The following is a 22,784-nucleotide window of genomic DNA, read 5'->3' as shown; positions in this document are numbered from 1 at the left end:
ACAAAAATTGCAAAATTTATAGCAATTTTAAAGCAATATAAACCTACTGTACTGCCTGTAAGACCAGTGAAAATGACTTTCTGTATGTCATCACAAAACTTTGCCAACATCACTGAGATCCATACATGTTAACAATGTTGAATGTGCAGTGATGGCGCACAGCTTAAGCTAAGAAACCACTGTCAAACAGAAATGAATGACCAGGTCCTAAGTACCACTGAGGTCAGTTGTTCACCTGTTGCTCATTGCTGGAGGAACACAATTAAACTCTTGCTCTAATTGGGTGTTGCTACCTTCGACAGCAGCAGTATCAATCCACTTGTATTACAGCATTGTGTAAATTGACAATAACATAATAATTGATGATAAAGATGTCAGTAAAAATTGGGTGTGGGTCAGTGTCCTTTTCTGATCAATAACAGCAACAACAAGCTACCACTAGAATTCTAACACCACTAAACATAGGACAACATATTTATTGTTACTTATGCCACTGGTGCTTGTAAAGTTTTGTTATGCAAAAAATGTTTGTCCAGCTGAGAAGTGCGACTGTACTTCAAATAATTGACTGTCTGCAATTGTAGTCATTTCTGACCTACAGTACAATGTAAATGCAAATCCTTTATCATAGTAAATTACTGTGACCATAGAGATGGCCTCACAGACCAAAACAAGTTTTCCAAAACAGAAACATTTTCTTCTAGATATGACTGCTTCATATTTAGTAACCTGGGCTGAATCTTGCATTATTTTAGCAACATATCATTTTCATCGGGTTTCGTGAAAGGTTTCTCTCTGTGAAGTCTGACAGGTTTTGTTGTATTATCGTATCATACAGGTCTTGTTAACCATATACCATGGCCCTATGGCACTCCTCTTGGCTGACATTGGCCTGGCCCTCTCATTTATCACAGCCGGAAGTACCCGCCACTGCTGGAATACCCTGAGATTTTTGGCACCAGCATCACGTTTCAAATGTTTTTGGGCAATCGGTCAAGTGCTGGTAGTCCGAAGCTGCCCTGCACAGATTCTGACATTGCACATGGACATGGCAGACAGGGAGAAATTAGCACCTTCTTTTGCCAACTGAGACTCAGAAATCCTGCTGGATGGGGTAGTAAAGAGAAGGGATTTCCTCTTCCCAATGGACTGGCAAGAGGAGACCATGACACCATCCCTGGCAGCCTGGTCTCAGCCATCTAAAGAAAGGCCCAGCATTGCTGGGAAGAAGGGTGATGACCTTTTCCACTCCTACAGGTAAGTGCAACCAAATTCTGTTTGTCACATCAAACTCGTGTTTCCTCTGCCACTGTACCCACTGCCCAAGGTTCATTGCATCACCACTCTCAATATTGCTTGCAACATCTTCTGTCACTCACTTTCACTGCTCACTCCCACCCCAATTCCCCCAGACCACTAACCCTGCATGGCCGCTGCATCATCTACTCACTCACGCAGGAACACCTCACCACATTTCCCCCACTTGCACTAGCACTAACAGCTGTGCCCTCTTATCGCACTCAATCCCTCCCATTCCCACAGCTGACAATAGGGCTGGAAGAGCCAAGATACGTGGTGGAATCCCTAGCATTCCCTAGACAACCCTGAGTGGTCAAATGTCCAAGCCTAAATTCCTGGACTGAAAGCAGAGGCTGCCCTGGACTTACTGTGAAGAACTCCCTTGCTATTGGGTCTCTCCCTCAACCTAACTGAGGTCTACTTCTCTTAAACACAGAGGCGTGGTCATTTGCTTGAAGCACATGCAACATGCTTGCCATATACACTGTTGGCATGTGGCGCCATACAGCAACATGTCCACTGCTTGACTGATTACTGCTGACAACCATGGCAAGTTTCCTGGCTTGGTATTTGTGTAAAAAAACAAGTGGAGGTAGATGTACTGTTGCTGGCACAGGTGGAATGAGTGGGTGTAGACACTGCCCTGAAGAATGCCCTGAGACATTGGTGCCATGTGTCCAAAATGGAAGTCCGGCGCAGCAAGTGGCAAGCAGTAGTCATTGGTACCCACCCTCATGTTGGCAGTTCTTGGCATCCAGTTTCTATTCAGCATTAGATAGAATAGGGACATGTACACAAATGGGGTGATAATAATCAATAATCCCTGTTAACAAACCTCACGTCACTCACTAGTGAGAGTCTCACCTTGACATCAAGACCTCTGTTGGAAAATACAACTCGTTACTCCTATAATCAAGAAAGGGCTTGCCGAGTTTCTCACAAAAGTTTCCCAAATTCGGTGTTATAGCCCAAGTCATTCAGGACCTGGGAAGATTACACCCGTATTCTCCCTTCATAACATTTCCCCTTTAGTCACTAGACACACTTTCACGCACATTGGATATGGCTTTAACTTGCCATTTGTCTAGCATGTGATCATATACTGATCATCACTCTAGTCACTCCAATAGCAGATATATTTGTGAGCACTTTGTGAATAAGAGACAAAACACCTAAACAAAATCAAATTAGTAAGCAGTTCCCCAGTAACTAGTAACTTACATACAGCCTGTATAAATGGACAAAGCCATTCAAGCCATCATAGTCTTGAACAGTTCAAACTTAATATTTGATTTGTTTTACCAAATTTCCATAGTCACCAATACTGACAATGGAATTCAACATTTTAATTAATACATCCTTTAACTTCTACATCATCTGAAGGTCACTTGAAGGCCATTGATATTGGGGTTACAATGAGTGATAGCTCAGTAAACTAAAAACTTCTTCAATTAAAATTTAAAGTCATTTTTGGAGGAAAGAAGTTAAGTCATGAAAACGAACACTGAAAAAGACTGAAATAATTTTGTGATTTTCACTATCAGCCATTTCAAGATTGTCAGCAAGTGTTGTAGGAGTGAGATGAGGAGATTTGTTTTTCTCAGAGTTGTTAGGATTTGGAATGCATTGCCTAGAAGTGTGGTGGAGGTGCACTCCATACAAGGTTTCAAAAGAGAGCTAAATATATATTTGATAGTGATGTAGTCAGAGGGCTAAGGAGATCTGAGGGCTCGAGAGTGGGACTAGCTGCATAGCTCTTTCAGGAGTTGCCGCAGACATGATGGGTCGTATGGCCTCCTTCTGTATTGTAAAAATCTAAGATTCTACTTTGCTAGAATTACACAGCAAGAAATAATGAAAAAGGAAATTGTTTTTAACAAAACTCTCATAATGCTAGCCTGCTGTCTATTTTAAATGTTGAACATTGAAAATTGAAAATGTCTCCAAATCAGCAAGGCTACAATTGCTCAAATTTAAATAGAAAGTGTAAATTGTGAAGTATTCACAACCGTAGCTATCAATATTGATTTGTTATCTGTTGGCCTATAAGGAGTAAGCTTCTATTAGATGTTGGGAAGGCACAGCTTATTAGTACCTACCCCTCGTGTCTTCAAATTCCTAATAAGCAGCTACATCAAGTGAGACTGTGTGCTGTGGACATCAGCATCTAAAATTATCCCTATTAAATGTGTGTGTGTTCAGGACCCCCCTATAAGTACTGCCACATTCGCAGGGACACTGCTCTAACTTCTGAAAGATGGTGTCAGCTACTGGGAAGAAAGCATCAATCATTGAAAAAGATCCTGAAATCCGATGACCTTGGGGGATCCCAGTTTGAAAATCTTTGCTGCAAAATGGAAATAGGTTGATTTATGTACATTAATCAACACCAACGTTTGTGCATTAAACTGACTGCCCAGCTTTTTCAGAGCATGCAATGAATTCATGTTACTGTAACGAGAGTTGGCTCAAGCTGTTGAAGCTGCATGCAATTGGTTCCCCATCTGTCTTCAGTCCAGAGAACATATGAATGACAGATCCCTCTGTGTTTAACACCTTGATCCAGTTGGTATTTCCTCGAACTGCCTGCAGCCACAACAGACTCATTCATAACATACAGCCCAAGTCCTGGCTTTGCTGATGTTACTCAGAAATGGGAAAAAAAATCCCACCGTGTACCACCTCCTTCATTTCCAAAACACCATAAAATGTTTTGCTCAATTTTAAAAACAGAATGAAAAAGGGTAATCAGCTGAGTCATACTGTACTTACAGTTTTCAGACTGGAAATCTGGCACAAACTGTTCATCATTGTCAGGGACTTGAGCTGTTGAAAAGAAAAAAAAAAAGAAGAAAATGTGTGAAAATACTGAATGTTAAACAAAAGGGTTAGATTTATTCTGAATTCCAACATTTTGTCAAAGCCACTCTTGCTTTCTTTCAATAATCTGAAATATATTTGAAATGGAGAGTTGGTCCTACAACAACATCCACAACCCAAAGAACTGCAAATCCATCTTTAAATAAAACTCATTTTAGCAGCCTTTAACATATTTGCCGGAGAAGATGCTGGGGTTTAACTGTCCTATGATACCAGAGAAAGAATTTATTCTTTGCATGTGCAATGAACTTACACTATTGTAAAATGTATTTTAGGAGTCAGCTTTATGTAATTTTTGACATATTCTGAGTCAAATCCTTCCTAAAGATCCTTCCAGTAGAGATTGTAGAGGATTTCATTTTGTTTAAATGCTGCATTTAAAAGCCCAAACGATTAATGTAAGGCATACTTAAAATATAAACAGGGTGGGAAAGAGTATAAAGCCTACAATAAAACAGAAACAGAGAATAACAGCAGAGAATGATCTTCAAAGTTATAATTTAAATGACAACTTTAAATATTGGGATCCAATTTATAATTTAAATGTTTTATAAAAGCATATATATATTTAAATATATGAAAGGGCTACCCCAAAAGTTTAAATGTTACCCTTCATATTCTTTTGTTACTTTGCACACTAAGCTTTGATATACATCATTTATTCAAATTTTCAACCGGCACATTTAGAATAATTTCAGAATTGAGACAGGAATCATTGAAGGGAAGACTCCAGCTCTTGCTGTGTTTTGCAATATTCAGTTTGAAGGATGACAGCATTAACAGGTATTATAGGTGGATCTTTGATGCTGAGTCGATGGTTATTGGTAACTCTACTGAGAGTAAACTGGAAACAGTAAAGTTGAGGTTCTTTTCATCATGGACTACTCCAGGATATAAAGGGTTCAAATATTTCCATTTAGACCATATTTGCTACAGCAAGGTCAAAAAGCAGAAGTGTATTAATAGTATCAACAAGAGGATAGCTTTTGACTTTGTGACAACAGTACAAAACAAACAAGTGAATTGACAGCTATTTTTATAACCTTAGATTAAAAATTGGGAGAAATATAGAATAGACTGCCACTTCACTATCACCCACTTTATAAAATAGTGTAAAGTCAACATGTATCCAAAGGTGTGGTCAATACTTGCTACTATATTTTAAATCCTCAGAAAACCTCTCTAATTTCAAACATCACAATCCCTGTTCTTGTTCCCTAAATTTTACAGAGTCTAACAACTCATTCTAGACTTCACAGGTCGCTTATATATACACACATATATATATTCTTAATATTTTTATTTGAATCCACATAAATAGCTAAGAGCAGCCATTAACTTTGATTCCAGAGTTTTGGCAAGTCTTTCACCAAAGTACAAATGTTATGAGTACTGCACAGAAATTCTCCACCACTTTTCTTTTTTCTCCTGCTAAGGTCTTCAAATATGCAGTAGGGTGCATCAGTGGTTAGCACTGCTGCCTCACAGCACCAGGTACCCAGGTTTGATACCCACCTCGGGCGACTGTTTGTGTGGAGTTTGCACATTCTCCTATGTCTACATGGGTTTTCCCTGGGTGCTCCGGTTTCCTCCCACATTCCAAAAGATGTGCTGGTCAGGTGAATTGGACATGCTAAATTGCCTAGTGTTAGGTGCACCAGTCAGGGGGAAATGGGTCAGAGGGTTGGTGTGGACTTGTTGGGCCAAAGAGCATGTTTCCACACTGCAGAGAATCTAATCCAATCAATGATGCAAATCTCTTGGACAATCACCCCTTTCATTTCTTATGTATCACTTTGGAAACATTACAGACTGTGCGAATAATAAAAAAAATAGAAAAATGTATAACACAGAAGCCAATTTTGCTGATTCTATTTTAATGAATGAATGAATGAATGAATGAATGAATGAATGAATGAATGATGTGCCAATCATTGAAGAGCTACCCAACCTTAACCCTAGTGGCTCCACTAGACCCCTAGTCTTGCAGATTCATGACTGTTCAAGTAATATACATCTACTGCTGCATTACACATTGAATAGTGTTTAAAGAACTCTCCCCAGACAATCACAAAGGCCAACCTCCCATCTATAGAATCCATCTACCAGGCCCGCTGTCAAGGAAAGGCCTCCAGCATTCTCAAAGATCCATCCCACCCTGGCAATGTTTTTCTACAACCTCTCCCATCAGGGAGAAGGTACAGAAGTCTGAACACACGCACCAGCCAGTTTCGCAACAGTTTCTACCCTACTGTTGTTAGAATACTGAATGAATTCACAAGCTCTTAACATTCGCCTGTGCCTGTGTTTTTGTTTTTGCCGCTGTTTACCTATTATTTACTTATCTATGCTACTTAACTCTGTGATCTGCCTGTGTTGCTCGCAAGACAAAGCTTTTCACTGTGCCTCAGTACACGTGACAATAAATTCAATTCACTTCAATTTAATTCAAGAATTCAGTAAGAATTCGCCGGGGAATATAAAGAGAATGAGGCATGGTTTGGTACTTGTGCTAAGTCTTATCATAATTTTCCATCACCCTCATTACATCTGTTTAAATTTTGACTGTCATCTTAAGTGAGCAATTTCAGTCGATCAGATTTGTAATAAAAAAAAGTGACAACTATGAAAACAGTCTGGATAGATTTGTACATATGACCAATTTAATTCAGATTTATTAAATGTTATGATTACACTTTTAAACAGGACATAATTTTGGTGTTGAACCAAACTGATGTTAAACATATATTGTAAACAATAATTCATGAACAGAAACACACAAAGAAAAGCACAGTATTAATCTGGAGGAATGAGAGATTTAATTGGAGAACTTTTAAATTCAAATCATCGAATGTTATTCAGTGGGTTCAACAAGCTGCTCAGATACTGATTTTCATCAGAGAAAATGGAGTATTTCTTGATAATCCAAGGAGGTAATTTTAGAAAGTTTATCTGAACCATGCAAAACAAAAACGTCCCAAGATCAATCTACAGTCTTTGCAGAGTTAGCGGAGGTCAGTTGTTAATATGTTGAAGAGAAGTTTAATTAACTTCAATGCATCAAGAAGAAAAGTGAAAATCTACTTGAGCATTATCCAGTGAGGCTGTCGACATCAGGTCAAGACAGGCTCTTACTTGATGACCCCTATGATCGAATAGCTTGTGGACACTCTCTGTCAAGCTTCACAAATTAATAACAGCTGATTGAGCAAAGAACTGGAGGGTGAATACTATGCATTGTATCATATCCTAACAGAGAGGTGATGACTATGGGAAGATAAAAGAGAATTGAACAATTTACTTCCTACAGCTTACTCTTGAAAATCTGACTGTGCAGTGCAGATGAGGAGCCGAGGCCACTGTCAGCACATATAAGGAATCTAGGGAAATGTTTTACTTTATTTTTTGACCATTTAAATCAATGTGCACCTATATTTCTGATACGGACCTCCTGAAAAGCTATGCTAGCCAAATGCAAGTTATCCAGCTCAGTTTTGCTGCTATAATATTTTTAAAATCAACAGAACATTTGTGGAATTTTATAACAATTTCTAAAACAATCTTTTTACTTTTTTTAAAAACTCAATGTGGCTAACCACATTCTGGTACAAGTATAAACCACAAAGCATCTAAAATAAAATGACCCAGTTCACTTAGGTTGATCAGCGATTTCTTACAACTGCTGACGCAAACTGTAGACAGGGCTTTAAGGGGATGGCATAAGACTCCTTGTCCTCCTTGAGAATAGTAGCATCTGAATATTAAAAGCAAAGTTAGGACACTACAATATTGAAATTAACATTGACTTGAAAACTGAAAATTGCTTACCCCTGACATTACTAGACAGAAAGCATTTGGACCTCAAAGTTTAAAAACCTCAAAGCTTTTGCCAGTATGGAGTGAAGACTGGAAGCCGATTCTCCCTCCATCAGTAACACTCTACAATTCCCAAAGTTGTGGGAATGAATGGGTTTTCGTCCACAAAAAATGTATAAGTGCATGGTGTGCTATCAGACTAAAGGAGCCAGTTTCTGCAATTTACAAATGGAAAACCAGCTTCTACATTTATTCTCCATCACAACCCAAGTAGTACTAAAGGTAAGAGACTTCTAATTCATAGATGAAGCCAGATAGCATTTTCCCTAAATAGGACCCTGCAACAAGGATAAAAAAGATGTTTCTTTAAGACACTGGGCAAAATTCTGAAGGCTGAACAGGATTCATAGTACCATTGGACACGAAAGGTATAAGTTAAATTCAAGCCCATATATATTCAACCTATGCATTTTATCTAAATTAGAATTGCAATTCTGCAGTTCAAGAAATTTTAAAATGATATTAGATGAAAAACTGCCCAAACAAAATTCATTTGTTTTCTCTTAAAAAAATTAACAATAATTGCAAATATTAAGTAATTTGCAGCTCAGTTTAAAGAAAGTAGTAATTTCAGGTGCTACAATTGTGAATACCCATTCAAAGGGAGTGTCTATGGTCCACATTTGATAGAGTGTGATGTTGTGTGAGAAGTATTTAGAAAATTGCAAACATTGGTAAACAACAAAGAACAACTTCCACAACTCCAGCAGGAAAGGTTTAATGGACATCTCCACCAATTGAAACTCCATTAAAAAAAATTTGAATGAGGAACATTCAAGTATATAAAACTGGAAATTTAACAGAGTAACTGACATTTAATTATTTTTTGAAAAAAAAGGTACTGCTTGCTGACAATGAATAAGATAACTGTTCATAACAATTATTTACGACAGCAGCAAAAACAAAACCCTGCCTTTCTTCAGAAAATCAATTCAGATTCTGGAGCCTCAGACCACTGAGACCAATGTCACATCCTTTGGCTATGGAGAATGGGGGGTGGTTGGTTAAGGGAAACTTGAACTTTCCCTGTAAACATTTATTCACTTTTTGTACTTCAGTCAAAATTAAAATGCTGAAATTCATTGACATATGTAGTGTCTTTCTTAGCTTGGAGCTGACAATTATTTTCCATCACACGCTTAATAAGCTGATGTTGTGCTGTACTGTGATTTCAATGCTACCTATTAGTAGTGCAGAACCACAGCAAACTAATTGGACAAAAAAATGCAGCAATGCTACCTGTTGGGAACTACGTTAACCTGTGTAACAGAATAACTATCTGAAGCAGTTATTGTGTTAATGAGTAACTGCCCAAGAGACAAACACATATCCTACTTCACAATTGAATTTGCAACCATTGTTTGAATTTAGCTACTCTTTGCAGCTCGATTTTACCACATGTGAATCAAGGTATGACGCCCATCTGGCAGAAGAATAAAATATTTTTGTTTTCGTTCAAATATTTTGATACATTTGTCTGTTCAAGTGGTAATTATCAATGCTGGAAAATTAGATACGACCCAACTTTTTGAAATCCTCTCTATTTGACGACTAGAATAACATTGGTCAGCTTAATAACAGAGCTCTTTCTGTTCTGCCTCACAATATGCTTAAACCACAACCTTTAACACTAATTCTCTAGCTCCAATGGATTTTTTTCTCCATTTTCCACACTCAGCACTTATAGAACTTGATGAGCAACCTATTACGAATCAATGCCAAGTTCTGAGAGCTTAGTACCATGGGCACTAGTTCAACAAAATTTGTGTAAAGATCCTTGAGCCAGCAATGCCATTGGACCAACCTGGCCTCTATTCAAGTCCCTGAAGACAGAAGTCAACCGTGCTAAATAAGTTTCTAATTTTTTTTAAATCTTAAGTAGAAATCAATGGAAGGAGAATCTATGATTGGATATGAAGTTTGTGCTCTGGACAGCTGATCAACAATGGGATTGATGACATAGTAACAAGCTTGCTGACTTCATACAAACTGTCAGAAGGCAATGGAAGTGGCAAATGCAGGTAACTGGGGTTGGCTAACAAGCGAACAGTGGGGACAGTAAGGATGGCGGTTTAAACATACGCACTTAATTACAAATAACACTGAGGTACCCGAACCTGCCTCTATTCTCGCTTTGGTTTTCAGGTAGAAAACGAACAATGGAACTAGTAATGCCAAAACGCACGACAAAATCAAAACACTGTCGCATTTTAACACAACAGTAGCCCACGCGTTCGATACACGCTTCTAAGTGGCTTCTAATTATTCTACATAAACTCAGTATTCACTCCCCGCACAGCTATTTCCAATGCATCCACAGCAATGCCTTTAAATGACAAGCTAATCGCAATGCAACAGAACAGAAACTGTTCAAAGTGGAAAAATGTTGCACCATTTTTTCTTGGATACATTTTATTTTTAGGACTGTTTAAAATATCTTGCCCGATATTTGTATGAGTAAATCCACTTTGGCTACTACTGTTTTCAGTACGTCCAGTCCCCAGTCGGCTCATCACTATTTACCAACTTCAACTGCAGCGCAAACAATACATTGGTAATACGGGCTAATACTGCTGAGCAGGAGGAGGATGTGTAGCACCACAGCTACTTTGCAAAACTGTTTAAAGGACAAGGGAATTGTGGAATATCAAAAATTAACAATCTATAAAAGCGGTTATCGATGCAAATCGTAACTCGCAAAGAGATGCCAAAGTGAAAGTCTGTGTTACAGCACAGCTTTGTTATGTCAACAAAATCATTTGTCTCAACAACCCAAGCATTTAATGCTACCCACACACACAGACAACTACTGGCAATATGAGCTGCACCCTCCCCGAATCTCTATTATTCGCAGTTAAAAAGCTCGATATTATTAGAGCTTAGAATGGAGTTTAGTGTTCACCTTACATTGCTGTAAACAGTAGAAAAGGGAATGGAAGGAATAAAGGCTGAGTTTTGTACAATGTATCAATCTGGCTTGCGAATTAATTTAACTTCATTCGGCGTGAAATCATTCAAACTGTTCAACCTACATTAGTACATTAAAATGTGCTTTAGTAGCATAGGCAATAAACGAAAAATGTATGACCAATTAGCTATCAATACATCTAAATAGATGTTTTACCAAGCCCATCACAAGGACCTACTTACTACTACATGGAACATGTTTTCAGTAACTTTTTTTTTCCCCCCAGTCCAGAAATTCGCAGTAACATTTTCCTTTAGATGAACTGTCTTTTTAGGTATCTCAGACACTTTTAAATACATGGTCTATGTCACACAGCCCAATGAAAAGGCAGGAAAATGTTTATTCCTCTTCCTTTGGCCTCAGTTATTTAAATCAGATTATTCACAAGATATTCAACATCTCAAAAGGGACTCACAATGTTAGTAGATGAACTGAGTGAAAATAGTGAATTTTCTTTAAGGCCAATCTTACTTAAAAGTTGACCGGAAACAATTATTTGTCTAACTTGCCACAATACCTGACAGGAAAAGAAGATAGGGCTGCAGCTCAACACAGTAGGAATTTGAAAAAGGTTTGAAAATGGAACAAGGCAAATATTTCACTTGTTCAAATTTTCAAACCAGTTTGTTTATTTGCTTCCTTACACTGATTTTCTTCAAATCAATGCCTCAACTGTTAATCAGTTTCACCTAAATATATTTAGAATAATGCCAATGAATTGCATACCATTTCCCAGACACTCAGATTAGAATCAAGCTTCAGCAGTTGCATTGATAAAACCATTTAGAACCACAAAAGATTAGCAAAACTGATAATCATTTTTGGCAATGCATTAAAATACCACTATTTAAATATATACACAGATATAATGGTCACACAAATTGTGGAGTTAAGTAGAAATGTATTTATGTTCTATGTTTCAATGAATATTCTGAGCAATTATTTTTAATAATAAAACTGTCACATTTAAACACTTTTAGACCAATCTCTAAATCGTGCTGAAAATTCTCCATAAAACAGTGGTGTCGTTTGAAATTTACAGCAATTATTTGAAGAATGCGTGCCACCAACTATAAAGTTGTTATATGGTTAAAATATTATTAAACATATGCAAGTTATAGACCTCAAAATCACTCAATTAATTTCGAAATTTGCCACATCCTTCAGATAAGTATAATAGATTTAAAATGCCAGTTACAAACCTAAAGTTGTGTGCTGTGAACAAGCTGGATAAAAGACACTTGCACTCAAATCCTGAAGCATCCCGTCGCGATGAATCGAGGAATATAAACACTTTTTGCCATCAGAAAACAACACCTAAAGAACATCAAAGCTCGTTTTTTGGCACCATCAGAGCTCGGATGTAGCCTAGTGTCTTAATAATTCACGCTTAAAAACGTCTCCTGCAGCAGTGAAGATTGATCAAGTAAAATCATCGCCAGTCAAAACTAAATGGTGCTTTCAAACTTAAGTCTAGATGTCTGGATGGCTACAGATCTTCCCAAAAGCAGATGTGACTGTAAACTGGAAGCAATTTCTCCTGGTAATCTGTGATGACACTGGGAAGATCAGCCCTGAGTTCCCCAAGGCAGACTAATCACAGTCTATAATGTATGCATGACACATGAGGTGGCTCTTTTAGAGCTCAATTAATTGGGCTTCACGTTAGGAACGCAACTTTTAAACGTCGCAATTGTTTTCTTTTCCGACATTTTTATTCTCTCTCCCAGGGCTTTGAGAGTTTCTTACCTTCTGCGAGCCAGGTTTCCTGCAGCTGGCTCAAATCCTGAAAGAGTTCTACAATGCAGAAGAAGAAGAAAGTCAAAAACATTGTCGAGCGTTGTATAGTGTTTTCTTTTGAATCTAAAGTCAACCGTTCAGCAGAAAATGCGTGAAACGGACTTAATCACCTTCAGTTACCATTCAGTATCCTTCAGCTGAATGCAATACTGTATACTCAGACAAGAAATTTAAACAGCAATATCGATCAATCTCATGTAACGCTTGCTAAAGATCCCCCAACCCCCATCCGCCATCAAGAACAGGTCCAAGTGCAAAAATACTTTTTTTAAAAAATGTCGTCATTTTCATCTAGAACAAGACAAAGATCACCATAATCCAATTGGCACAACAGAAATTTGAACGGTTTGACTAATTAAACTATTTTATCTACTGTGCACAATCTCGATGGATTAAAGAGGGTTGCCGAACAGAAAAAATGCGAAGTTTTATGGCAGATTGAATTAATGAACACAACTAAAAATTAATATTGGAGGGGTGCTGTTAGACGACCTGTGCCTGGGTACTAAATGTGTGAAGTGACCACATTTGATTCTAAGATGGGAGACTAATATAGAAACCCATAAGTACAAATATTAGCAGCAGGGGAAACGTCAATAGGTATTTTGAAGCATTTTCAATTAAAACAAAAACAAATAATGGGAGCTGGGGAGATAAAATGGGCGGAATAGAGAATATTTCATCTTGGAGAAAGTTACCTTCTGAATCTTGAGCTAAATCTGTATCAATGAATTTTCTTTTCCTTTCACTTGTTGTCCTTTCACTACATTTCCCTCCATGTGGCTTCTATAGAAGACAAAACATTTGTTAAAATGTGGAGGATCACACCTGCTAGACGAAACGACCTCAGCACAGTTCTGAGAGCTCCTCCTGTCTGAGAGACAGGTTCTCCAAACTCACTCTATTACTTTCAACCAAATAACGAGCCGATGTACTTTGAGGCTTTAATGTTTTCAAGTGAAATTCTGATCCTACATTATCAACGTGCACCTGTATTTTCCTTTAAACAACTGATGACACAGCACTGTAGTAACTTGAAATGGACAGTCTTGCGTACGAATAGTAAATAGATTCCAAAACAATTAAGAAATTTTATTAAAACGCAAGGACGTATGAAAAGGGCGGGTTTGTTTGGGAGGTTGATGCATTAGTAAACGTGTGTCATGTTGAAGACAAAGAGTAATAAGAGGGGCGAAGAAGGCCGAATGTCGCATCTCCGGATTAGTTTGACACAGTAACTTACGTTTCCCCGACTCTATTTGCAACAGGACCCTGAGTCAACTGCTGGCTGTTGATATTGGACTTCTGAAAACCCTTCTACTTACCGAAGCTACGTTACATAATTTGTCATGATGATTACATATTATAGCCGAGATGAGCTGTGGTATAAGTGTAAGATTTATACATGACGTGCTTCCCCAAATCTTGTTTTTCTTTTGGGAGAGGGAGTGTGAGGAAAGTGCAAAGGCAGAAATGTGGGGTTGAAGTGAATTAAAGTCAAATTGATTTTTTTTAAAAAAACTATTTATTTCCAGCTCGTGTTTTGTTTTGTTACAAATGTGAAAGGAGCTAAGTTAATAATGATGTCTTTCATAAAACAACTTTTAAAACAACCCTTCCGTTTGCCAACTTCTTATGAACCCACTTGTCATTTCACTTACAGGAGTTGTTATCATGTAAGGCACTTGCTGGTCGTAGTATCCGTCGATTCCGCAGCTCATCGCAAACTCTTAGCTCGTCCTACTCTTCAGCATTGAGGTGGGTAGACTGTGCCTTGCTGGACCCGGTCAGCCTACAACGACAGAAGGTGGCCAAAGAAAAATCTTGAATGGACCGCCTGAACTTGCATATCTAATTAGCCTTCAGCTCCCCATTCACAAAAAAAATGCCAGACTACCGCCCCAACCTGTTCCAGAGAGATAGCGATCAGCCTGCAAACATGAGCAAACTGCTTGGGGAAAGAGCACAAAACTGATCCTATCCCGGTACTTCGGACTTATCAGTGCGTATGCATTCGCATCGATTATAAAGGGCTTGCAAACGTGGAAAACACACAGTAAATTGGTAATGGCCGATCATCGTGGAATTCCCAAATGTTTTCCTTATATGCAGATAACGGGACTAAATGGAGAGCGTTTTATTATTAGTATTTCTGTAACGTTGTATCACGTAATGCTCTAGCGGCTTGCAAAAGTTGAACAGGGTCTCACCTGAATGGGTGCAGAGCGATCGCATATAAATATTCCCGTCAGATTTGGTAAATAGCATGAATTAGTTGATGTAGAGTCCTTTCAAGGCAGCCCAGACCTATGATTGTGTTCAATTCACTCGTTTTTCCTTTGCTTCTCCTCCAGGGGCCTCCAGTGTTTTCTAATGGATCTTTCTCATTGGTCGCCTGTCTGTTTCATCGGCTCCAATTTCTAGCTGTCAATCACTCACTTCTCTACTTGATTAAAGATACAGGCTTCCTTTCTCTAGGACTAACACAGGCTAGAATACAATTGTTCAAAAAAAGAGTGGTGAAAGAGAGGGGTTAAATCAGTTAGCATACCACATCCATTTCTATTCATCACACTTCTGAGAAAGATACAGACCCAAGATATGTAAAATAAGTTTTGGTGACATCGTAGCTCCCCTGAACATTATTATCTACATCTAATTCGGCATTAATAATCCATAGCAACATCTACACATATTTGACAGGTCCGGAGCAGATGCAAGACTAAACAAATAAACCTTGCAAAACAATATTGATCCTTTATTCAAATTAGTCCTGCCTACTTAAGCTTCCCCGTGTTGCGTGGTTTAATTCGGTACATCTGTCATTGCAACGATCAAATCCAAATCAAACATGATTTTTTTTGACAATTATGTTAATTACCCGGCGAGAGACTGAATAAGAACCGGTTGCAACATTGCTGACCCTCCCAGGTCGTGTTTAATGATTATAAGAGTCACAAAAGCCCTGGCAACAGTGACGCATCCTGCGAAACTGTGGATGTTTTATATTCCTTTAAAAAAAACAAGTTCGTGGGTTGACAACTTGCCTGAAGAAATCTTACGGCAAAGCAGGAATGCTGCTTTACGAATTGCGACGCGAGTTTGAAAAAGTTTTGTGGCTGAGCTATTTTAACTTCCTAAAATGTCCCCGTCTCTTTCCCAATGTTTCTTTAATATAATCTGTGAAACAGTTTTCAAGCTGTCTCATCAGGCAGGAAGAATGGTTACCGCAGCAACAGGGGGTGGCGCTTTGTGCATGACCAAGCTGTATTTGCATGGCTTTGCTGAGCTAACCAATGGGGCAGGCTGCTTCTCAGTTGATTGATGTGTTTATTCATAGAGCAACAGTTTCCCTCTAGGCGAAAGAGGGGGGAAGAATAAATAAAAAGGGACGATTCAAAGTGAAAGGGGCGATTCAAAGTGAAGGAGAAGGCGAATTCATTTCACCTGGAATGAAAAAATGCAGGCAACACGTCTTGACAGCAAGATATCGTGGTGCAGAGACATTCATTCACGCAGAAAAAGTCTTAAAATTTAGTCAGACGAGAGATAAAAGAGAGCGAGGGGGCGGGAGAGTTCATTCACAAAAAAAGGTCAAATTCACAGAGATCAGCCGAGAGACCAAGGGGAGGGAGGAGTTCATTCAGTAAACAAATTCCGAAGTTTGACTGGGCTGGGGGAGGGAAGAGTTCATTCACAAAAAAAGTGAAACCCTATCCAGAGACATAACAAGCAAAAAGTTACAATCAAAGCTTGCAAGTAAATTATGAAAGTCAACTCGTTAAAGCATATGAGAATAGGACATGGGTGTCTTTGCATTAAAACTGAAAGTTTGTTGACAGAAAACGTAAAACAAACTTATCTAAATCTTTATATTCCATTTGCAGAATGAACTCCTTTAAACACTAGTTACATAACACTAGATGCAGCCTGAATGTAATTTTTCCTTTCCCCCTCTCTGCGCCCCTCCTCTTCTCAATGTGAGCTATTCAGTTTCTGCACAGACCTGTCAACGTTTGCAGTCCCTGTTTGCACGGCGCATGTAAGAGCACAGGACAAAACTGATTTCTGGCTCAGGAAAGTTTTCCCCGAACCTCCATTACTTCCCTTTGCTGTTTGTGCTCATGTTTCAGCACTTGTATTGGCGAGGTGAGTCACTGTAGTTGATGGGGTGACTTCAGTAAACCGCCACATATCAGCTGTTTTCCAGGCTCGACATCAAGCAGACTGTTGGTATTTCTGGATTGTCATAGCCTGTCTATGAGTCTACGCCTACACAATCACTGGTGCACAGAATCTGCTTACATGTTCAATTAAAATCAAAATCAGTTGCCATGGCTCAATGATTTGCAACCTAATAACATACTTCATTGTGGTAGTACTTCAAAGAAACATCAATACGATTATGATGCAATTGTTCGATATGGCCCAACCCCCATTTACCAGAAAAACTAAACAATGGTGCTTCACTCTTTATTCCGTGGTAGTTTCAAGCTGTTTTCCAAGCATTTTGGTTCCTTGTATTTCTCAATGTTGTCATTTGCTCCTTTTTACTATTTTATCTGCTTGAGATTTGAAACAAATGGATCACAGCTTTCACATGAGATGCAGCTATGCTTTTGGAGGCAAACAGCTTGTGCTGCCCAGATATGCATAAAAAGTTAATGTGATGTGAGAAAAAAATAACTTCACACATCGAGTGGTTCAGTTCGGAAACACATTGCTTGGAAGTGTAGTGGAAGCAGATTCAGATGAGGTATTCAAGAGGGTATTATATGATTATTTAAATGGAAAGAAGGTGCAGGGTTCCAGGAAAGGGTGGACAATGGCACTACTTCACAACACTCATTTGGACAGTGCAGAAGCAATGAGTTGAATGGCCTCCATTGGCACTGTAACAATTGGCATGATGGGCTGAACAGCTTCCATTGGCAATGCAACAATTCTATGCTTCTGTAAAAACAATGTGTTGTCAGTTAAGCAGTAATGCCTATAAACCAATCTTTGGCTTTTCATATCAACGTATATGCTCCCTCAATGCACTGATTCATTGTTCCTCTTCGCCTACTTCCACCACTGCTGCTCCAGAGAACTACCCCATATTGCAAAAAACAGAAACGCTTACAAAGATATAAGTTCTTATTTCTTGGGTGCAGAACCAACATATTAGTGCAGGGAATGCACAAGTGAGTCGAGCAGAACTTGCCTGTTGTGTTGGCCAATGGACTCTGATAGAGGAGGTAGAGTAAATGGTTGCTAAGAAAAGAATGAGGATGTTTCCTAATGTGAAAGGGACACTTTGTAGCCAGGATAGGAGGGAAGGAAGCAGAGGAAAGGGAGGATATCATTGCGGGGGGAAGTGGATGCTGAAGGATGTGACAGGGCAGAGACAATGGAATGCCATTTCTCTTTGAATTGAGTCCTTTGGAGTAAACTGACATTGTGAATAAGAATGATGCAAATAAGTACTGTATGCGAGACTGACTGTTGAAAAAGTTTAAAGATGTACTTGGTGCTTCATTCCACATTTTGTCACTAATTGGTATGTTGGTTCTTCTTAATTTAAATTGCAATGAGATGTTATTCTCATTGAGGGAGGTTATAGAAAAACAAGTTGTTTGGGAAATGAACTTTGCATCAATGCTTTTTGCATTTAAAGTATTCTGTTTGGCATATTTATTTAAATGACTTTACCACCTTATAGGTAAACATCATAATTATTGTTGTATTCAGCTATAGCAGCTGCTCATATGTAGACCTGCATTACCTCTGATGGTTCAAATATTAAGTGTTAATTTTGATTTGTAACAACTACTGTTCCACACATGTTAATCAATTTCCTATATGATTGTGTATCTGATAAATTGCCCTTACTTGAATTTGTCTGCATATTGTTTTTCTATCTTCTGGTTTTGTCAGTCTGATTCTTTGCTGTTTTATTTTCTGTGGAAGTATTGTCCTTCATCCATTCTAGTAGTAATAACCCACTAAAGAATGGTACTATTGATTCATCATTTGCACCTTTTTGAATTGCTCTGGTCTTATTTAATTCCCTCTGCTTGTCTCCTCTTTGGATGTAAGGTGGTGTTACCTATGATGTGATGGCAAAGGATAAAATCATCAGTTACAGCAACCTTCACATGGAATGGGATTTGCAGAGAAAATGTGGCCCTAGCAATTCCATTCCCCTCTCCCTCCTAATTATTTTTGCACCATCTTTCATTTCACCTTCTAATATTCCTGCCCTTTCTGATCAGCCTCCAGTCTCAAGATCATTCCTATCTCTTCTCCACTGAAATATCTTACAGGGAGATGTGCATTGTGCTAACATCCCCAGGTTAGGGAAGCAGAGGTATACTCTGGGAACACACAATTGGTGGAATTTGAATTCATTAAACAAAATCTGAATTTGAAAGCTAAACACAATAATGGTGACCGTGGAACTATCATTGATTATTGTAAAATCCCATCTCCATGTGTGATGCCATACCCAAACAATGCGAATAAGTCTCAACTGACCTCTGAAATGGCCTTGCAAGTCATTTGTTTCAGGAGTAATTAGTTTGGTTAAATATGCTGGTATTGTTGGTGATGCCCACATCATATGAAGAAAAAAGACCAAAGAATCTGTGCAACATGTATTCTCTTTTCTCCTTCCTTCACTGTCACAACTTAAAAATAAATGCATGAAGAAAGTAATCGTTATTCTTTCTGTATTTTTCACCCTCAGCTTAATAGTTGTTAGAAATTCATATCTCACAGGTTTAAGTGATTAGCATTGACCTTTTCTAATTGTCAACAAAACACAGATGGAGATAATTAGTTGGCTTTAAAGCTTAGCTGATTTTTTTTTGAAAATTGAATATTAGCATAAGCAAAAGGTACTCTCTTTCCTCCCTTAATTTAATTCTTTCTCCCCTTCTACTACCCTCTAACTATCCCTCTCCTCTATGTCAGCCTGTTTTCTTCAATCCTCTCTTGCCTTGGAACTCTCTATGAGCTTGACATATTTTCTCAAATTTCTAAACTACGAGAAAAGAATAGAACAGAGTCTAATTATTTTACAGCCATCTTTTCACACAATTCTCAAACAAATTCACACATACAACACCCTTAAAAAGCATTAATACAAATTTGACCTTTAGAAATTTGTTCTGTTCCTCAATATCTATTCGAGAATCTGAAGCCAAAGATTGCATCAGTACTTCAGCTAAATGATATGGGTAAGAAAATAGGTCCACTGGTTCTGACTTCATAGTTCTAATTCAATTCTTGAGGGGCAAAGGAAAAATAAAAATGTCAGTTATGGGTCGTAGTGTTTGAAAATGACTAAAACATTAAGTAAAGAACTAAAACACATAGCTACAAATCAGTAGATGAATGTAATCATGTTGTTTTGAAATAAATGTTATTTACTTTAAACCCTTATTTTATATACTTTGTAAAGACTTTAATAAAAATATTAAATGGCAGAAAATATAATTTCAATAAGTAGATATATTTGTGTTATTGAGTAATCTTTATATGTAGTTCTTTATGCTTCTAATTAAATATGAAAGACTGCTGTTTCTTCCCGTTTCCAAATTAGCATTAAAGCAGCATGTCAATACATCCACATGACTCAAACAATTTCATTGAGGTTAATGAAGAACGGTGACTGGGCCTGAAATATCAACTCTGATTTCTCTCCACAGATGCTGCCAGGCCTACTAAATGTTTTCACAGGAATTCCTGATTTTGTTTGTGGTAAACATTAAGGTTCCATTTGTATTCTTATTGAGTAAGGAGGGACAGTTAGGAGTGGGAACAAGGTTTTTCATTGAGTTATCATTGTGAAAGAGGGAAGTAGAGTGGTGGCATAGCATATAAAATACTGCAATTAATTAAAAGGTAATGTTCTACATTTTGTGAAAACAGGATGCACAATGACTGAAAAAGAATGAACATCGGATGGTGAAAAGCAGGTTGGATCTGCACATTCCCAGATATACCCATGGATGCTTTGTTCTTTGAAGCAAAGGCAAGGAACAAAACAGTTCAAGGTAAGAAAAATGTCCTATGAGAGGATAATTCTAATGAAGGAATGCTTGACATTATGAGTGCAAGTACCATCATCATATAGCCTGTTGAAGTGCAGGAAGAAAAGCATAATAACTTTGCAAGAGTAAAGAAAGTAAATGAAAGCATCATTTTCAATATACATCCCATACAATTGAAAGAGATTTCACTCACCACGTCAGCTCACAAGTTTCTATTTTCATATTTATTCATGGATGTGGGCATTATGAGCAAAGCTAACACTTATTATGAATCCTCAATTGCCTTTGAGAAGGTAGTGCTAAGTCAACTTTGTCATATGTTTTAGGTACACTCATTGTGCAAATAGGAAGGAAGTTTCAGATTTTAGACCCAGTAATTGCAAAGGAATGGCAATGTGGTTCCCAGCCAACATCTTTTGTGACAAGGTGGGGAATATGCAACTGATGGTGTTTCCTTGCTCTGTTAAACTTATTGTTATAGACAGCAGGGGCACAGCATTGGAAGGTGCTGTTGAAGGAGGTTGGTGAGTTGATGCACTGAAATATGAACATGGTACAATTCTTTACACTATCCACATTTGGTGGAGGGAGTAAAGTTTAAATTAGTGGATTTGATGCTGATCAAGTGAGTTGCTTTGTTTTGGATGTTGTTAAGCCTCTTGGGTATTATTTGAACTGCACTCTTCTTTGTAAGTTAGGAGCATCCATTGCATCCTGACATATACCTTATAGTTGGCGGACAGCCTTTGGGAGTCAGGACAATCATTCTGTTTCACCACATAGAGTCTGAAAAACTGTTTATTTTTACAAGGAGGAACAGTTATACATTATGCTAACTCCCACAATGTACATACTCATAATTTCCTGGCATTGGGAGTTCTGCTAGTCATTCAGTCATAGAGATGTTCAGCATGGAAACAACTCGTCCATGCCGACCGGATATCCTAACCTTATCTAGTCCCATTTTCCAGCACTTGGCTCACATTCCTCTAAACCCTTCCGATTCACATACCCATCCAGATGCTTTTAAATGCTGTAATTGTACCAGCCTCCACCACTTCTTCTGGCAGCTCATTCCATAAATGCACTACCCTCAGTGTGAAAAAGTTGTCCCTTAGGTCCCTTTTATATCTTTCTCCTTTCACCTTAAACCTATGTCCTCTAGTTCTAGACTCCCCCACCCCTGGGTAAAGATCATGTCCATTTATCCTATCCATGCCCCTCTTGATTTTATAAACCTCTATAAGCTCCTTGATTTAAAGAGACAATGTGCTTGCAGGACTCATTATCATCCAGTCCTTCAGGTTATATGAAGCCAAGAAATGTCCATGCCACTCATATTTCTTTAATTCTATGCTCTTCATGCAGGAGTCCCTGCCCATAACTACCATCAGAGAAATGAAAGCTGAAGGCAGAATTGTATTCCTGAAAATTCTGGATTTAGATGATGTTGAAGATCTACAGGTAACAGGCAGATAACACCATCAACATACATTTATGCAGCATGCAATGGAATGAAATTTAATGTAATGAAATGAGACTTCACAGGATTACTCTAAAACACCATATTGCTCTGACCCACATAAGGAGATATTAGGTCTGATGACGAAAAGGTTTTTAGAAATATAAGTTTAAGGGATGTAAGAAGGGAATTCCAGAACTTTGGACATAAACAACTGAATTCATGGTCATCATTGATGGAATATTTACATTTGGACATATATTAAAGACCAGAATAAGAAAGGCATAGATATCTTGTAAGGCAGTGGGGCTGGACGAGATAATAGAGTTAGAAAGGGGCAAAGCCATTTGATATCTTGGTGATAAATTTAAAATCAAGGTATTGTTTGACCAAGAGACAAGATAAGTCAGAAAATACAGGGCTGACGGTAGAATAGGGTTTGCTTCAAGCTCAGATATGA

General features: G+C 38.2%; 1 protein-coding gene across 6 annotated transcripts in view; it reads right to left on the bottom strand.

Moving 5' to 3' along the window:
• The window catches only part of etv1 (ETS variant transcription factor 1), a 143,762-nt gene extending 126,763 nt beyond the window's left edge, over nt 1-16,999 (bottom strand). The window contains exons 1-6 of one of the 6 annotated variants that reach the window (XM_043689841.2): nt 16,830-16,999; nt 15,034-15,313; nt 14,485-14,615; nt 13,522-13,609; nt 12,773-12,820; nt 4,072-4,125 (exon numbers count right to left, since the gene is read on the bottom strand). In XM_043689841.2, the coding sequence (XP_043545776.1) occupies nt 4,072-4,125; nt 12,773-12,820; nt 13,522-13,609; nt 14,485-14,544 (250 nt within the window). In that variant the 5' untranslated portion in view covers nt 14,545-14,615; nt 15,034-15,313; nt 16,830-16,999. Of the gene's footprint in view, nt 1-4,071; nt 4,126-12,225; nt 12,699-12,772; nt 12,821-13,521; nt 13,610-14,484; nt 14,616-15,033; nt 15,656-15,704; nt 15,826-15,870; nt 16,004-16,829 lie in introns of those variants that run through there. The other 5 variants (XM_087987117.1, XM_087987115.1, XM_087987116.1 and 2 more) reach the window with 5 other exon arrangements.
• Nucleotides 17,000-22,784: the final 5,785 nt, after the last annotated feature.

Source organism: Chiloscyllium plagiosum, unplaced genomic scaffold (assembly GCF_037043375.1).
Source record: "Chiloscyllium plagiosum isolate Xiang-an unplaced genomic scaffold, Cpla_swu_hap1 HiC_scaffold_5, whole genome shotgun sequence".
Lineage (NCBI taxonomy): Eukaryota > Metazoa > Chordata > Chondrichthyes > Orectolobiformes > Hemiscylliidae > Chiloscyllium > Chiloscyllium plagiosum.
Note: the sequence above shows the minus strand (reverse complement) of the source record. Positions and strands in the feature narration are given on the sequence as shown.